Source organism: Narcine bancroftii, chromosome 4, assembly GCF_036971445.1.
Source record: "Narcine bancroftii isolate sNarBan1 chromosome 4, sNarBan1.hap1, whole genome shotgun sequence".
In the NCBI taxonomy this organism is placed as follows: domain Eukaryota; kingdom Metazoa; phylum Chordata; class Chondrichthyes; order Torpediniformes; family Narcinidae; genus Narcine; species Narcine bancroftii.
In genome coordinates, this window is record NC_091472.1 from 104,629,449 (window position 1) to 104,642,691 (window position 13,243).

The window sequence follows — 13,243 nt, forward strand, 5'->3', positions numbered from 1 at the left end:
TTTGTAGAGTTTCATATTTTATTTTTTTATCTGCCAATTCTCTTCTTTTAGTTGTGTCTTCCTTCATTGCTAATTCTTTTTCTATATTTGCTATTTCCCTTTCCAACTGCTCTGTTTCCTGATTGTAGTCCTTCTTCATCTTGGTTACATAACTTATTATTTGCCCTCTGATGAACGCTTTCATTGCGTCCCATAGTATAAACTTATCTTTCACTGATTCCGTATTTATTTCAAAGTACATTTTAATTTGTCTTTCAATTAATTCTCTAAAATCCTGCCTTTTAAGTAGCATGGAGTTTAATCTCCATCTATACATTCTTGGAGGGATGTCCTCTAACTCTATTGTCAATATCAGGGGTGAGTGGTCCGATAATATTCTAGCTTTATATTCTGTTTTTCTTACTCTGTCTTGCATGCAAGCTGATAACAGGAATAGGTCTATTCTTGAGTATGTTTTATGTCTACCCGAATAATATGAATATTCCTTTTCCTTTGGGTGATGTTTCCTCCATATATCCAAAAGTTGCATTTCTTGCATCGATTTAATTATAAATTTGGTTACTTTGTTCTTTCTGTTAATTTTTTTCCCATTTTTATCCATGTTTAAATCCAAATTAAGGTTGAAATCCCCTCCTATTAGTATGTTCCCTTGCGTGTCTGCTATCTTCAAAAAAATACCTTGCATAAATTTTTGATCTTCTTCGTTAGGTGAATATACATTGAGTAAATTCCAAAACTCCGAATATATACATATCTCCCTGCTGGATCTATTATTTCCTCTTCTATTTTAATTGGTACATTTTTACTGATTAATATAGCTACTCCTCTAGCTTTTGAATTATATGATGCTGCTGTTACATGTCCTATCCAATCTCTCTTTAATTTCTTGTGCTCCATTTCAGTTAAATGTGTTTCTTGCACAAATGCTATATCAATTTTTTCTTTTTTCAGTAAATTTAGCAGTTTCTTCCTTTTGATTTGCTTATGTATTCCGTTAATATTTAAAGTCATATATTTCAACATAGCCATTTCGTACTTTGTTTATCTTTCCTTTCCGTTTCCTCATCATCACCTTTCCTTCTTATCCATTTCTGCTTTCTTGTTTTGAACACTTTATAAGACAACATTTCTAAAACATCAAACATTTCCCTTATTCTCCTATCTAAAATTTCTTTAACCCCACTATCCCCTCCCCTTCCTGAGTTGCCCTTTATCCCTTGTCAGGCAACCACATCTCCCCTCTCCATTTGGATTTGCGGAATCACTCGCAAGCGTCAACTGATTTCGCAGTGACCGTAACTCCTCCCCACCCAGACCCCCAGAAAAGATTTTAATTTTCATATATAACAAAGGTCACTCTCTTAATTCCCTCCTTACTTCCTCTCTTCCCTTTCTTTCCCTTATTAATTCTTATCTATACTCTATATATTTTCTTTTAAATACATATATATACATATATATATATATATCTTTCTTTGGCTTGGCTTCGCGGACGAAGATTTATGGAGGGGGTAAAAAGTCCACGTCAGCTGCAGGCTCGTTTGTGGCTGACCAGTCCGATGCGGGACAGGCAGACACGATTGCAGCGGTTGCAAGGGAAAATTGGTTGGTTGGGGTTGGGTGTTGGGTTTTTCCTCCTTTGCCTTTTGTCAGTGAGGTGGGCTCTGCGGTCTTCTTCAAAGGAGGCTGCTGCCCGCCAAACTGTGAGGCGCCAAGATGCACGGTTTGAGGCGTTATCAGCCCACTGGCGGTGGTCAATGTGGCAGGCACCAAGAGATTTCTTTAGGCAGTCCTTGTACCTTTTCTTTGGTGCACCTCTGTCACGGTGGCCAGTGGAGAGCTCGCCATATAATACGATCTTGGGAAGGCGATGGTCCTCCATTCTGGAGACGTGACCCATCCAGCGCAGCTGGATCTTCAGCAGCGTGGACTCGATGCTGTCGACCTCTGCCATCTCGAGTACCTCGACGTTAGGGGTGTGAGCGCTCCAATGGATGTTGAGGATGGAGCGGAGACAACGCTGGTGGAAGCGTTCTAGGAGCCGTAGGTGGTGCCGGTAGAGGACCCATGATTCGGAGCCGAACAGGAGTGTGGGTATGACAACGGCTCTGTATACGCTTATCTTTGTGAGGTTTTTCAGTTGGTTGTTTTTCCAGACTCTTTTGTGTAGTCTTCCAAAGGCGCTATTTGCCTTGGCGAGTCTGTTGTCTATCTCATTGTCGATCCTTGCATCTGATGAAATGGTGCAGCCGAGATAGGTAAACTGGTTGACCGTTTTGAGTTTTGTGTGCCCGATGGAGATGTGGGGGGGCTGGTAGTCATGGTGGGGAGCTGGCTGATGGAGGACCTCAGTTTTCTTCAGGCTGACTTCCAGGCCAAACATTTTGGCAGTTTCCGCAAAGCAGGACGTCAAGCGCTGAAGAGCTGGCTCTGAATGGGCAACTAAAGCGGCATCATCTGCAAAGAGTAGTTCACGGACAAGTTTCTCTTGTGTCTTGGTGTGAGCTTGCAGGCGCCTCAGATTGAAGAGACTGCCATCCGTGCGGTACCGGATGTAAACAGCGTCTTCATTGTTGGGGTCTTTCATGGCTTGGTTCAGCATCATGCTGAAGAAGATTGAAAAGAGGGTTGGTGCGAGAACACAGCCTTGCTTCACGCCATTGTTAATGGAGAAGGGTTCAGAGAGCTCATTGCTGTATCTGACCCGACCTTGTTGGTTTTCGTGCAGTTGGATAATCATGTTGAGGAACTTTGGGGGACATCCGATGCGCTCTAGTATTTGCCAAAGCCCTTTCCTGCTCACGGTGTCGAAGACCTCATATATATATATATACTCATATACACACATACATATAGTTCGTGGTAATTTTTGCTCTCGTTACATGTCTTCATCTCTCTGTCTGTTTTGTAGTTGTTCTGCAAATTTTCGTGCTTCCTCCGGATCCGAGAATAGTCTGTTTTGCTGCCCTGGAATAACTATTTTAAGTACCGCTGGGTACTTTAGCATAAATTTATATCCTTTTTTCCATAGGATCACTTTTGCTATATTAAACTCCTTTCTCTTCTTCAGGAGTTCAAAACTTATGTCTGGATAGAAAAAAAATTTTTGACCTTTGTATTCCAGTGGCTTTTTGTCTTCTCTTATTTTCTTCATTGCTTTCTCCAACATATTTTCTCTTGTTGTATATCTTAGGAATTTTACTAAAATGGATCTTGGTTTTTGTTGTGGCTGTGGTTTAGGGGCTAATGTTCTGTGTGCCCTTTCTATTTCCATTTCTTCCTGTAATTCTGGTCTTCCTTGGACCCTGGGGATCCAATCTTTTATAAATTCTCTCATATTCTTGCCTTCTTCATCTTCCTTAAGGCCCACTATCTTTATATTATTTCTTCTATTATAATTTTCCATTATATCTATCTTCTGAGCTAACAGCTCTTGTGTCTCTTTAACTTTTTTATTAGATTCTAATTTCTTTTTTAAGTCCTCTACTTCCATTTCTACAGCTGTTTCTCGTTCTTCCACCTTGTCCACTTTTTTTCCTATATCTGACATGACCATCTCTAATCTATTCATTTTTTCTTCTGTACTTATAATTCTTTTTATTTCACTAAATTCTTGTAATTGCCATTCTTTTACTGATTCCATATATTGTTTAAAAAAAAATATATCCATTGTCTTGCCTTTTTCTTCTTCTTCCATTTCTCTATGTTCTTCTTCTTCTTCTTCCTCTGGGTTGGTCATCTGTTGTGTCCTTGATTTCTTTTTACTCTCTTCTTTCTTGTTCTCATTATTTTCTATGTTCTCTTCTTGTTGTTGTGCTGTAGCTGTCATTCTCAGCTGTGGAGATCGACTCCTCAGCTGGTCCCCCCTCCCGTCAGTGTTTTTTTTGTCATGCGCGGTTGCACACTTTTGCTTGGCTCCGCGAGCCATTTTTGTAGTCCCGAGCTCGGGACTTCGACTGACCTGAGGGAGCGGGCTTCTCTCTCCATGGCAGGCCTCCTCGGACAGGTAAGGCCTTCACCTTCCTCTTCTGATGTCTTTTCTTCTTCTCTTCTTCCGGTTGCTTTCGACTTTTATTTCTTCGCCACCATTTTCTTCCCACCTTTACTTTCACTTTATTTTAATTTTTTGTGTTTGTGCCTTTGTGTTTTCTGTGTTTTTTTTTTAAACCTTTCCAGAGAGGCCTGGAGTTCCCCGACCAGCCACTACTCCATCACGTGACTCCTCAGGTGTTAGAGGGGTTGACGGTGTTTTAAAACTAAAATCCTGCAACCAACCTGTCTGTGCCCAAGATGGCGGCGCCTCTGCTTGGCAGCAGCCACAAGGCTTTGCAGACTCCAGGGAGGTGGACCGGCGCAGAGCACCAGAAACGGGGAGAACATACCCCGCCTCCAGAAGGAGAGGCAGAGGAGACAACCTTACAGGATGGTGACCATGGCAGCAGACCCGTGAAGGGCTCAGTGGCTGAGGAACCTATACAGGTTGTGGGTGACACAGTCGGTGGACCTGCACAGACTGTGGGCTGCTGGAGAGTGGCTCGTGAGCCAAGTATCTGAGCCAGGATTTGAGAGGGTATAATATTACATGCCCTGCACATAACAACAAAGGAATCTTGAATTAGGGAGGCCACCGTAATTAGAACAAGAAGCTTTGGTTACCCAAGCATGCTGGAGATACTAGTGGTTCTTCTCAAGTCCGAGAACACTAAAGCACAGAAACAGGCCATCCAAACTATGATTGAGCACCATAATTATCAGGATTTCCATAGAATAGATCAGGAGAAGCTATTTATTTTATAGAATTACTACATCATAATTGAATGGTGGAATTGATTCCAAGATCTGAATAAAAGTACTTTATTAGTGAGTGCAGTTTTAACACAATTAATTAACGTTTAAAATTACTTCATTGTCAAGACTACTTCAATGTCAGAAGGTCCTGAAGGATTTACAACTTAATTTATTTTATATTACAAAGCAAACTTCCTGGGCTGGAAGCTGGGCCTTATTATTTACCCAATTTCTTCAACTTCCCTCACCTTGTATTTGGCCAGCTGGGCTTTTTTCTCATACAATTCCACTTTTGGTTCCACTGGGATCTGTAGGATCGCCTGATACTCTGCCAGCCACTTGGTTTGGCTCTGGTACTTGTCCGTGAACTCCTTTGTGAGGGACAGACATTTCTCAAGGTTTCCACGTTCCCTTCTGATGGAGCAGGTCAGCTCATTGAGTTGGCTAATGTGGCTGTCCATCGCTTCCGAAAGACGCTGAGCTCCAGGACCATCCAGGCACTCAATGGCTTTCTCACTCTTCTCCAATATCATCTTCAGCAAAGTATTCCCCATCTCGATGTCATTGTGCAGAGCCTGGAAATGAAAGAATATCTCTGAAAAAATCAAGTCTGCACAAGAGATCAAAGGGCCCACAATAAAAGACACTATTCTGGGATACACAGTTCACTTTGAAGGCTTTCAAATGCCCCGTGAAATGGGGTGAGAGTTTATTATCATATACACAAGTACAATGTACAGATGCACCAAAAATTTTACTCACTGCTGCCAAATAGGTCCACAAGATACACCAATTACAATAGTATTTAAAAAATTACCACAGATGCAAAGACAGAAGAGATAATTAAATCAAAAGGATAGATAACTAAATATTCACAGTTGCAGTGAATGCAAGAAATACAAAAGCAGCATTTTAGTCATGTAAACAGAATCTGCATAATTAGGGTAGTATGGGAGGTTCAAGAGCCAGATAACTGTTGAGAAAAAAAACTATTATTAAAACTAAAGGAGCTCATCTTCAGGCATCTGTATCTTCTGCCTGAAGGTAGCAGTGATAAGAGGTTGTGACCAGGGTGATAGAGGCCCTCGATGATCTTACATTGATGTCTTCAATGGATGGAAGGTTGGTGCCTGTGATGAGCTTGGCTAGGACACTATCATTTCAGATTGGATCAAAGGGTTCACACTCATCAACTGGTTTCACTACTGCCTTGTGCCTCATAATGAAACTGAGTACAGATATTTGGAGTACATGAACCAAACTTCACCCATCAGAATCCCTCCAACCACTGAGGTTACCAGACAGACTATATGATTTTAGGAGGGCTCCATCATATCCTCCAATGGTCCTGAGCCAATTTTCAAACTAATCTCACTGTCCTGATCTTTCTTCATATACATGAATCAATCTAAGACTAATGTTACCACTCAAGTATCCCTACTCATTTGTGTGTGAGTGAGTGAGTGAGTGAGTGAGTGAGTGAGTGAGTGAGTGAGAGAAAGAAAATGGTGCTGATTTACAATATGTATTGGTGCAACATAGAGACGTACACATTCATGTGTAACATCCACCTTGTGTGCAAGTCTACTTGTGGACATAATGTACAACTGCAAATTCTTACCTCAAACTTTTTGATCTTGCTTTCCATGACACCTTTGTCCACCACAGTCAAAGCCACGGCCAAGTTTTTGAAGTTTTTTTGTGCACCCCTGAGCCAGTCTGTGAAGGTGTTCAGAGCCGAGTCAGCTTCATCTAAGCTTCTTAATTCTTCTCTCACTAACTTGGTTTGGTCCTAGAAGAAGCAGATGTATCAATTTGGGAGATAACATCAGAGCTGGGTGTCACGCACAATCAACCTCCTTCTGCCAGACTCTAGGATTGTACCTTGCCTCTACTCAGGGTCAGCACCAAGGGGGGACATCCGTGGGAATTGCCCTCCCAAGTGAGGAGCTGTGCCCCTCCCATATGGTCACAGCCATCACTCACAATTAGACCTGCCCCACCCCATCCGGCATCACTAGCAGCTAATGACAATTGTTGCCATAAAAGCAGTGCTCTCAGCACCTACATCTGAAGGGTGAATGATGGTAACAGCACCTGCTCCACCCCGCTGAGCAAATTAATGGGCATTACATTGTGCCCCCCTCTAACACAATAATGCCCCCCCCAACATTTGTTCTGGTGCCGACGCTGGCTCCATGGTTGCAATGAGTTGGAAAGGCCTGGGCCCAAATCCCACTTGCAGAGACTTAAATTCTCAATCCACACACTACCCACAGGAGTTGTGATACCTTGGTGCATCATCGAGGAAAAAAGATGGAAGTTGTGCAAGGCAGGAAGAAGGAGGAGGGGGCAGGGGAGATCTGTGGAAAATAGAGGAGATACAGGTCAGGGCTGAGTTAATTGCAGTGGAGGGGAAGCCAGTTTTGAAGAACGAGGGCAACTCGGATATTCTGTTGTGGAATACTTTATCGTTTGGCAGCTTCTCCACACTTTGCGAATTCACTCGTACCAAAGTAGAAATGCCCCACTCCTGCGTGTTCTTTCAAAGGGATATTTGCACACCCCAAATCTGTTCCCTCAAGCTTTTGCTACTCGTACATTTAGATCCTATATTTTGCTTTTGTATCCTTACATTTGAATTCCCCTATCATTTGGGCACCTAATTTTAATTTACCCACCTTCCTTCCACACCTTAGTTTGATTTCCCCACTTTTGAAACCTCTTTACTTTGGTTGTTTCCCAATTTGGATCTCCCCAAATTTAAAGAGGCTTTGATTTGGTGAATTTCCAGTTTTGGTTTGACAGTTTTGGAACTAAGCAATTTATAACGAGGAGTCAGGGAGACCCACAGCCGAATGATCTCTTAGACTGCTATCACCTTGACTATAGTTGACTCAGAAAGAAGGTGTAATCAGACAAATCACCAGTGGAGAAAAAGGACATTCAGCCCATCAAACATGGTGGGACCGGTCCCACATGAAGCATGGAGTTTAATTCCATTCTCCATATCAACCTTCACATCTTTAGTATCCAAACGAGCCTTATCGCACTATCATGGGGAAAAATATAATCTGCTGGAGGAACTCAGCAGGACCGATCATCATCAGTGGAACAAAAAGAATGGTTGACATTTCAGGTCATAACCCTTCATCAAGTCTGAGTCTGAAGAGAGGAGATGGCCAGTGTATTGAGGACAGGGCAGGATGGATTAGGGAGGGTCCAATGGAAGATGGATGAATCAGGGAGGGATGAAGGATAGTGGATAGATGGGGAAGCAGATGATTGGCAGGTGTCAGGCAAAGATCATCCTACAGTGTCATCCTATACAGTATATAGTTCGTTTACACTTTATACTCTTCTTATTCAAGCCTCTATCAGTTTTAAGAGTATGGGTTCTGCTGCATTATACTTGTTACAAGAATTTCACTTTATATCCATGTTCTTGTGTATGATTAAAGGAACTAATTTCTTCCCTTTCTTTTTTTCTAACTAAACTCTGATGACCACCTCTCCATCCTGGGAAAGTGCACCCCTTTATTTTGTGCTGAAGTCTTTCTGTGTCTGCCTTGTTTGGCGCATGTGAAATCCCCTGTCGCCTCAAGCACCCAAGAATTTTAAAAAAGCAGTTATTCATGCTGTCCCCAGCTTCAGGATTTGGACTCTATCCTGACCGCAGATAGAGGTTTACTTGGAGTTCCCTCATTCTCCCTTCAACTGTGTGGGTTTCATCCGGGTGCCCGGGTTCCTCCTGTGTTCCAAGATGCTGCTGGTGGGTGAACTGGCCACAGTGATTGATGTCTGAGGGTAGGGCAATGTATGTGTGTGTTGTCTGTGTGTGTTGTCTGTGTGGTATATGTGTGCAAAATGAGTCAGAGGAAAGTTGATGGGCATGGTGAGAGAGAATGAGGATTCGAATAGGTAGATGGATGGGAGGGGTTAGGAGTTGCTATGGTCTGCTTCCAGATCAATAGTATGGGATGGAATAATAGTTTGGCACAGACCAGATGTTTCTGGACTGTAGTGTTCTATGGATCTATAGGAAGGGAATTTCCCCCTTGGAGCTAGCATGGACCTCGAGGGCCAAATGGCCTCCTTCTGCATTGTTTCAAGAAAACATATGCCGAAGTCTGGATCAGTTAACATTTGAGCAAAGAGCAGGATTCTTGAATGTTGAAGACTGACCACCACATGAAGCAGGATGCCCTGGTATCTGGTGGCCAGTTGAGTAGCTTGACTGCCCACTCTGCTGTTGATGTGACTCTCCTCCAGGACCTGATGAGCAAGCAGTCCAACCCTTTCCACTTCATCCTTCTGAGTTAAGATTTCTTCGTTCAATCTCTAGTTACACAGAAAAGAAATGATCCAAATTTTAGTCACTGAAAGAATTATTAAAATAGCTGACTGCAGGAAGTGAAGAAAAATTACAGTGATCAAACTTGGCCCTGTGCATGGAACAACTTTCCAACTTATATATAGATCGGATGTGTGCGCAGTCTGTGGGGTGCGCGCGCGGTCTGTGGGGTGTGTGTGGTGTGTAAGTGTGTGTGGTCTGTGTGGGGTGTGTGTGTGTGTGGTCTGTGTGGGGTGTGTGTGTGTGTGGTCTGTGTGGGGTGTGTGTGTGTGTGGTCTGTGTGGGGTGTGTGTGTGGTCTGTGTATGTGGTCTGTGTGGTCTATGTGTGTGTGGTGTATGTGTGTGTGGTGCATGTGTGTGTGGTCTGTGTGGTGCATGTGTGTGGTCTGTGTGTGGTCTGTGTGTGTGGTCTGTGTGTGTGGTCTGTGTGGTGTATGTGTGTGTGGTGCATGTGTGTGTGGTCTGTGTGGTGCATGTGTGCGGTCTGTGTGTGCGGTCTGTGTGTGTGGTCTGTGTGTGTGGTCTGTGTGTGTGGTCTGTGTGTGTGGTCTGTGTGTGTGGTCTGTGTGTGTGGTCTGTGTGTGTGGTCTGTGTGTGTAGTATGTGTGTGTAGTATGTGTGTTGTCTGTGTGTGTTGTCTGTGTGTTGTCTGTGTGTTGTCTGTGTGTTGTCTGTGTGGTTGTCTGTGTGGTTGTCTGTGTGGTTGTCTGTGTGGTTGTCTGTGTGTGTTGTCTGTGTGTGTTGTCTGTGTGGTATGTGTGTGTTGTCTGTGTGGTATGTGTGTGTTGTCTGTGTGGTATGTGTGTGTTGTCTGTGTGGTGTGTGTGTGCGTTGTCTGTGTGGTATGTGTGTGTTGTCTGTGTGGTGTGTGTGTGCTATCTGTGTGGTATGTGTGTGTTGTCTGTGTGTGTAAATACCATGATCTTTGTATGTGTACATGATTGCATGTATGTACAATTACACATCACTGTTGACTATATAGCAATATTAGTGCCAAATAATTGTAGGTAATTAAAAATGCAAGCAGCAAGTTGTCCTTAATCATGACTGGGCAAATGCCTGGAAAGGATGAATTCCCAATAGAATTCTATAAAACATTTAAAGAGTTATTAATTTCTCCTCTCTTGGAAGTAATGAACCAGATAGAAGAAACACAAAACTTGCCAGATTCATGTAAGACAGCAATAATTACAGTAATACCAAAGATGAGGAAGGATCCACTAACACCAGCATCATATAGACCAATATCTCCATTTAATTCAGATTATAAGATAATAGCAAAATTATTAGCAAACAGATTAGCTGATTGTGTACCAAAAATAGTAAAACAAGATCAAACTGGATTTATTAAGAAAAGATGAACAGCGAATAATGTTTGTAAATTTATTAATTTAATTCATGCAGTTCAAGGAAATAAGAAGCCAACTGTGGCTGTTGCTTTAGACGCATAAAAAGCCTTTGACAGGGTAGAATGGAATTATTTATTCAAAGTACTACAGAGGTTCAATCTACCAGAAAAATATATTAATTGGATTAAAGCATTATATAATGGACCATTGGCGAAGGTAACAGTAAATGGATATGTATCGAACCAATTTAAATTAAGTAGGTCAACTAGACAGGGATGTCCATTATCCCGCTCACTGTTCACTTTAGCAATAGAACCATCGGCAGAACTGATAAGAACAGAAAATAAAATAAAAGGGATAAAAATAAAGAAGGAGTATAAAATAAGTTTATTTACATCATAGTATACTTAACAGAACCAGAAATATTAATAGAAGGATTACATAAGAAATTGAAGGAGTATGGAGAAATATCGGGATACAAGATCAATGCAAATAAAAGTGAAGTGATGCCAATGAGTAATACAGATTATACAGAATTTAAAAAAGAATCACCATTTAAATGGCAATTTGATACCTAGGTATTAGATAATAATTTAAGCCACTTGTACAAATGATCAGCCACTAATAAAGAAATTGCAGGAAGACTTAGAACATTGGAAAGAATTACCACTAACGTTGATAGGGAGGGTAAATTGCATTAAAATGAATGTCTTCCCAAGGATACAATACTTATTTCAATCGTTACCAATTCCCTTAACAGAGAAATTCTTTAATGAACGAAAGAGAATAAGGAAATTTTTGTGGAAAGGGGGGAAACCGAGGATAGCGTTAGATAAATTAACAGAGAGGTACAACCAAGGTGGTTTGCAGTTACCAAACTTTAAAAATTATTTTAGACCAGCACAATTAAGGTATTTATCAGATTTTTATCAGACAAGGGAAAAACCAGATTAGACTAAGATAGAACTAGATAAAATAGGGGAGAAGGTACCGGAACATATACTTTATAAGTGGGATGAAAAGCTGGTACAATATAAAAGCTCACCAGTACTGCATCATTTACTCAATATATGGAAGAAGATTCACTTAGAAAGGAAAAAAACAAATGACCAAATACCAAAATTATTATTGACGCAAAATCAGCAAATCCCTTTTACAATAGATAACCTTTCCTTTAGAGAATGGGAGAGAAAAGGAATTAAAAGAATAAAAAATTGTTTTTTGGGAAATAATTTATTAACATTTGAACAAATGAAGCACAAATATGGAATAACTCAGGTACAATGTTTGCATACCATCAACTGAAAGCCTACTTAAAGGATAAATTGGGAAACAGACTGAGATTACCAGATGGAAGCAGCTTTGGATATGTGATTACAGACACAATGATAATTAAAAGATCTATAACAAACATGTACATAAAGCTGCAAGAGAAGGAAAATGATTAAATAAGCTGTAAACCCAAACAAAAGTGGGAAAAGGATTTAAACATAAAGATAAAAAATGAAACATGGGAAAAGTTATGTTCTGGAACTATGAAGAATATAATAAACACAAGATTATGCATGAAACAGTATAATTGGTTACACAGGGTATATATCACTCCTCAAAAGTTAAAAAAAAAATGGGATCCAACTTTATCAGATACACTTTTTCACTGTAAGAAGGAAATGGGAACAACAGTACATGCAATTTGGGCATGTACGAAAGTGAATATATTTTGGGAAGATCTAAATCAGATATTAAATAAAATCACAAAAAACATACCAAAAAGTCCAGAGATATTTCTTCCAAGTAATATAAGAAGTAAAGAATTAGCCCTCAAACTGGATGAAGCAGAAAAAAGATTTATTGTGATAGCCTTAGCTGTAGCAAAAAAAATGTATAATGTCAAACTGGAAATCAGAAGAGAGCCTGAGAGTACAGCAATGGTATATGGAAATGAATAAATGTATTCCATTGGAAAAAATAACATATAATTTAAAAAATAAAGTCACATTATTTGAAAAAATTTGGGAACCGTACATGGAACATAACAGAGAGGGCCTGCCTCAGACCTCCACCCCCTAAAATGATAAGACGACAAAATGACTTGACCCAGTGTGTAAAAGTAGATGACATATTTTTCTTGTTTATTTTTCATTGTGTGATGACATTGTTTAATGGTTTTATTGTATAGTATATGTTGAATGTTTATTGGATTTGGAGAGGGGTAGGAAGGGGGGAGGGAAGGTAGGGGGGGAAAAGGGAGAAAATGCCATTGTGTATATTTAAGAGGGAAATATTATGTATTTTGGATGATATGGTTCACAGTGTGAAAAATTTAAAAAAAATATGACTGGGCAAGGCTGCAAAAGGATAAAAGTTACCTTATAGTTAAACAAGGCCCTGATATCTGAATCAGTTCTGGCACCACATCTCAAGAAAGTATAACAGGAGTGGGTGGGGTTGCGAAGATCACAGGAGACGGTCTGAGTCGGAAAGGTGAAATGATGAGGACATTGGGCATACATGACATTGATATTCCATCAAATTGAGAAGCCAAGGAACAATCATTGATAATAACAGAGGAAGATGATTTGCACTGGAAAGGGCAGGAGAAAATTAGAAGAGGGTCAACTTTGAAACAGATTCAGGAAGTTCAGCAATATTGTCAGGAAATATTTCCTCATGTAAAGGGCCAGGGAAGTTGATGAGTGTCAACTGAAAATCTTAAAATTCTGAGCATCAAGGTGGACAAGACAAATGAGA

At 40.7% G+C, this 13,243-nt stretch overlaps 1 protein-coding gene across 15 annotated transcripts in view; it reads right to left on the reverse strand.

Moving 5' to 3' along the window:
* Positions 1 to 13,243, reverse strand: part of syne1b (spectrin repeat containing, nuclear envelope 1b) — a 665,691-nt gene that overhangs the window by 313,813 nt on the left and 338,635 nt on the right. For all 15 annotated transcript variants that reach the window (XM_069932310.1, XM_069932313.1, XM_069932309.1 and 12 more), the window contains 3 exons: positions 8,974 to 9,129; positions 6,410 to 6,580; positions 5,037 to 5,363 (listed from right to left, as the gene is read on the reverse strand). In XM_069932310.1, coding sequence (XP_069788411.1) covers positions 5,037 to 5,363; positions 6,410 to 6,580; positions 8,974 to 9,129 — 654 coding nt within the window. The remainder of the gene's footprint in view (positions 1 to 5,036; positions 5,364 to 6,409; positions 6,581 to 8,973; positions 9,130 to 13,243) is intronic.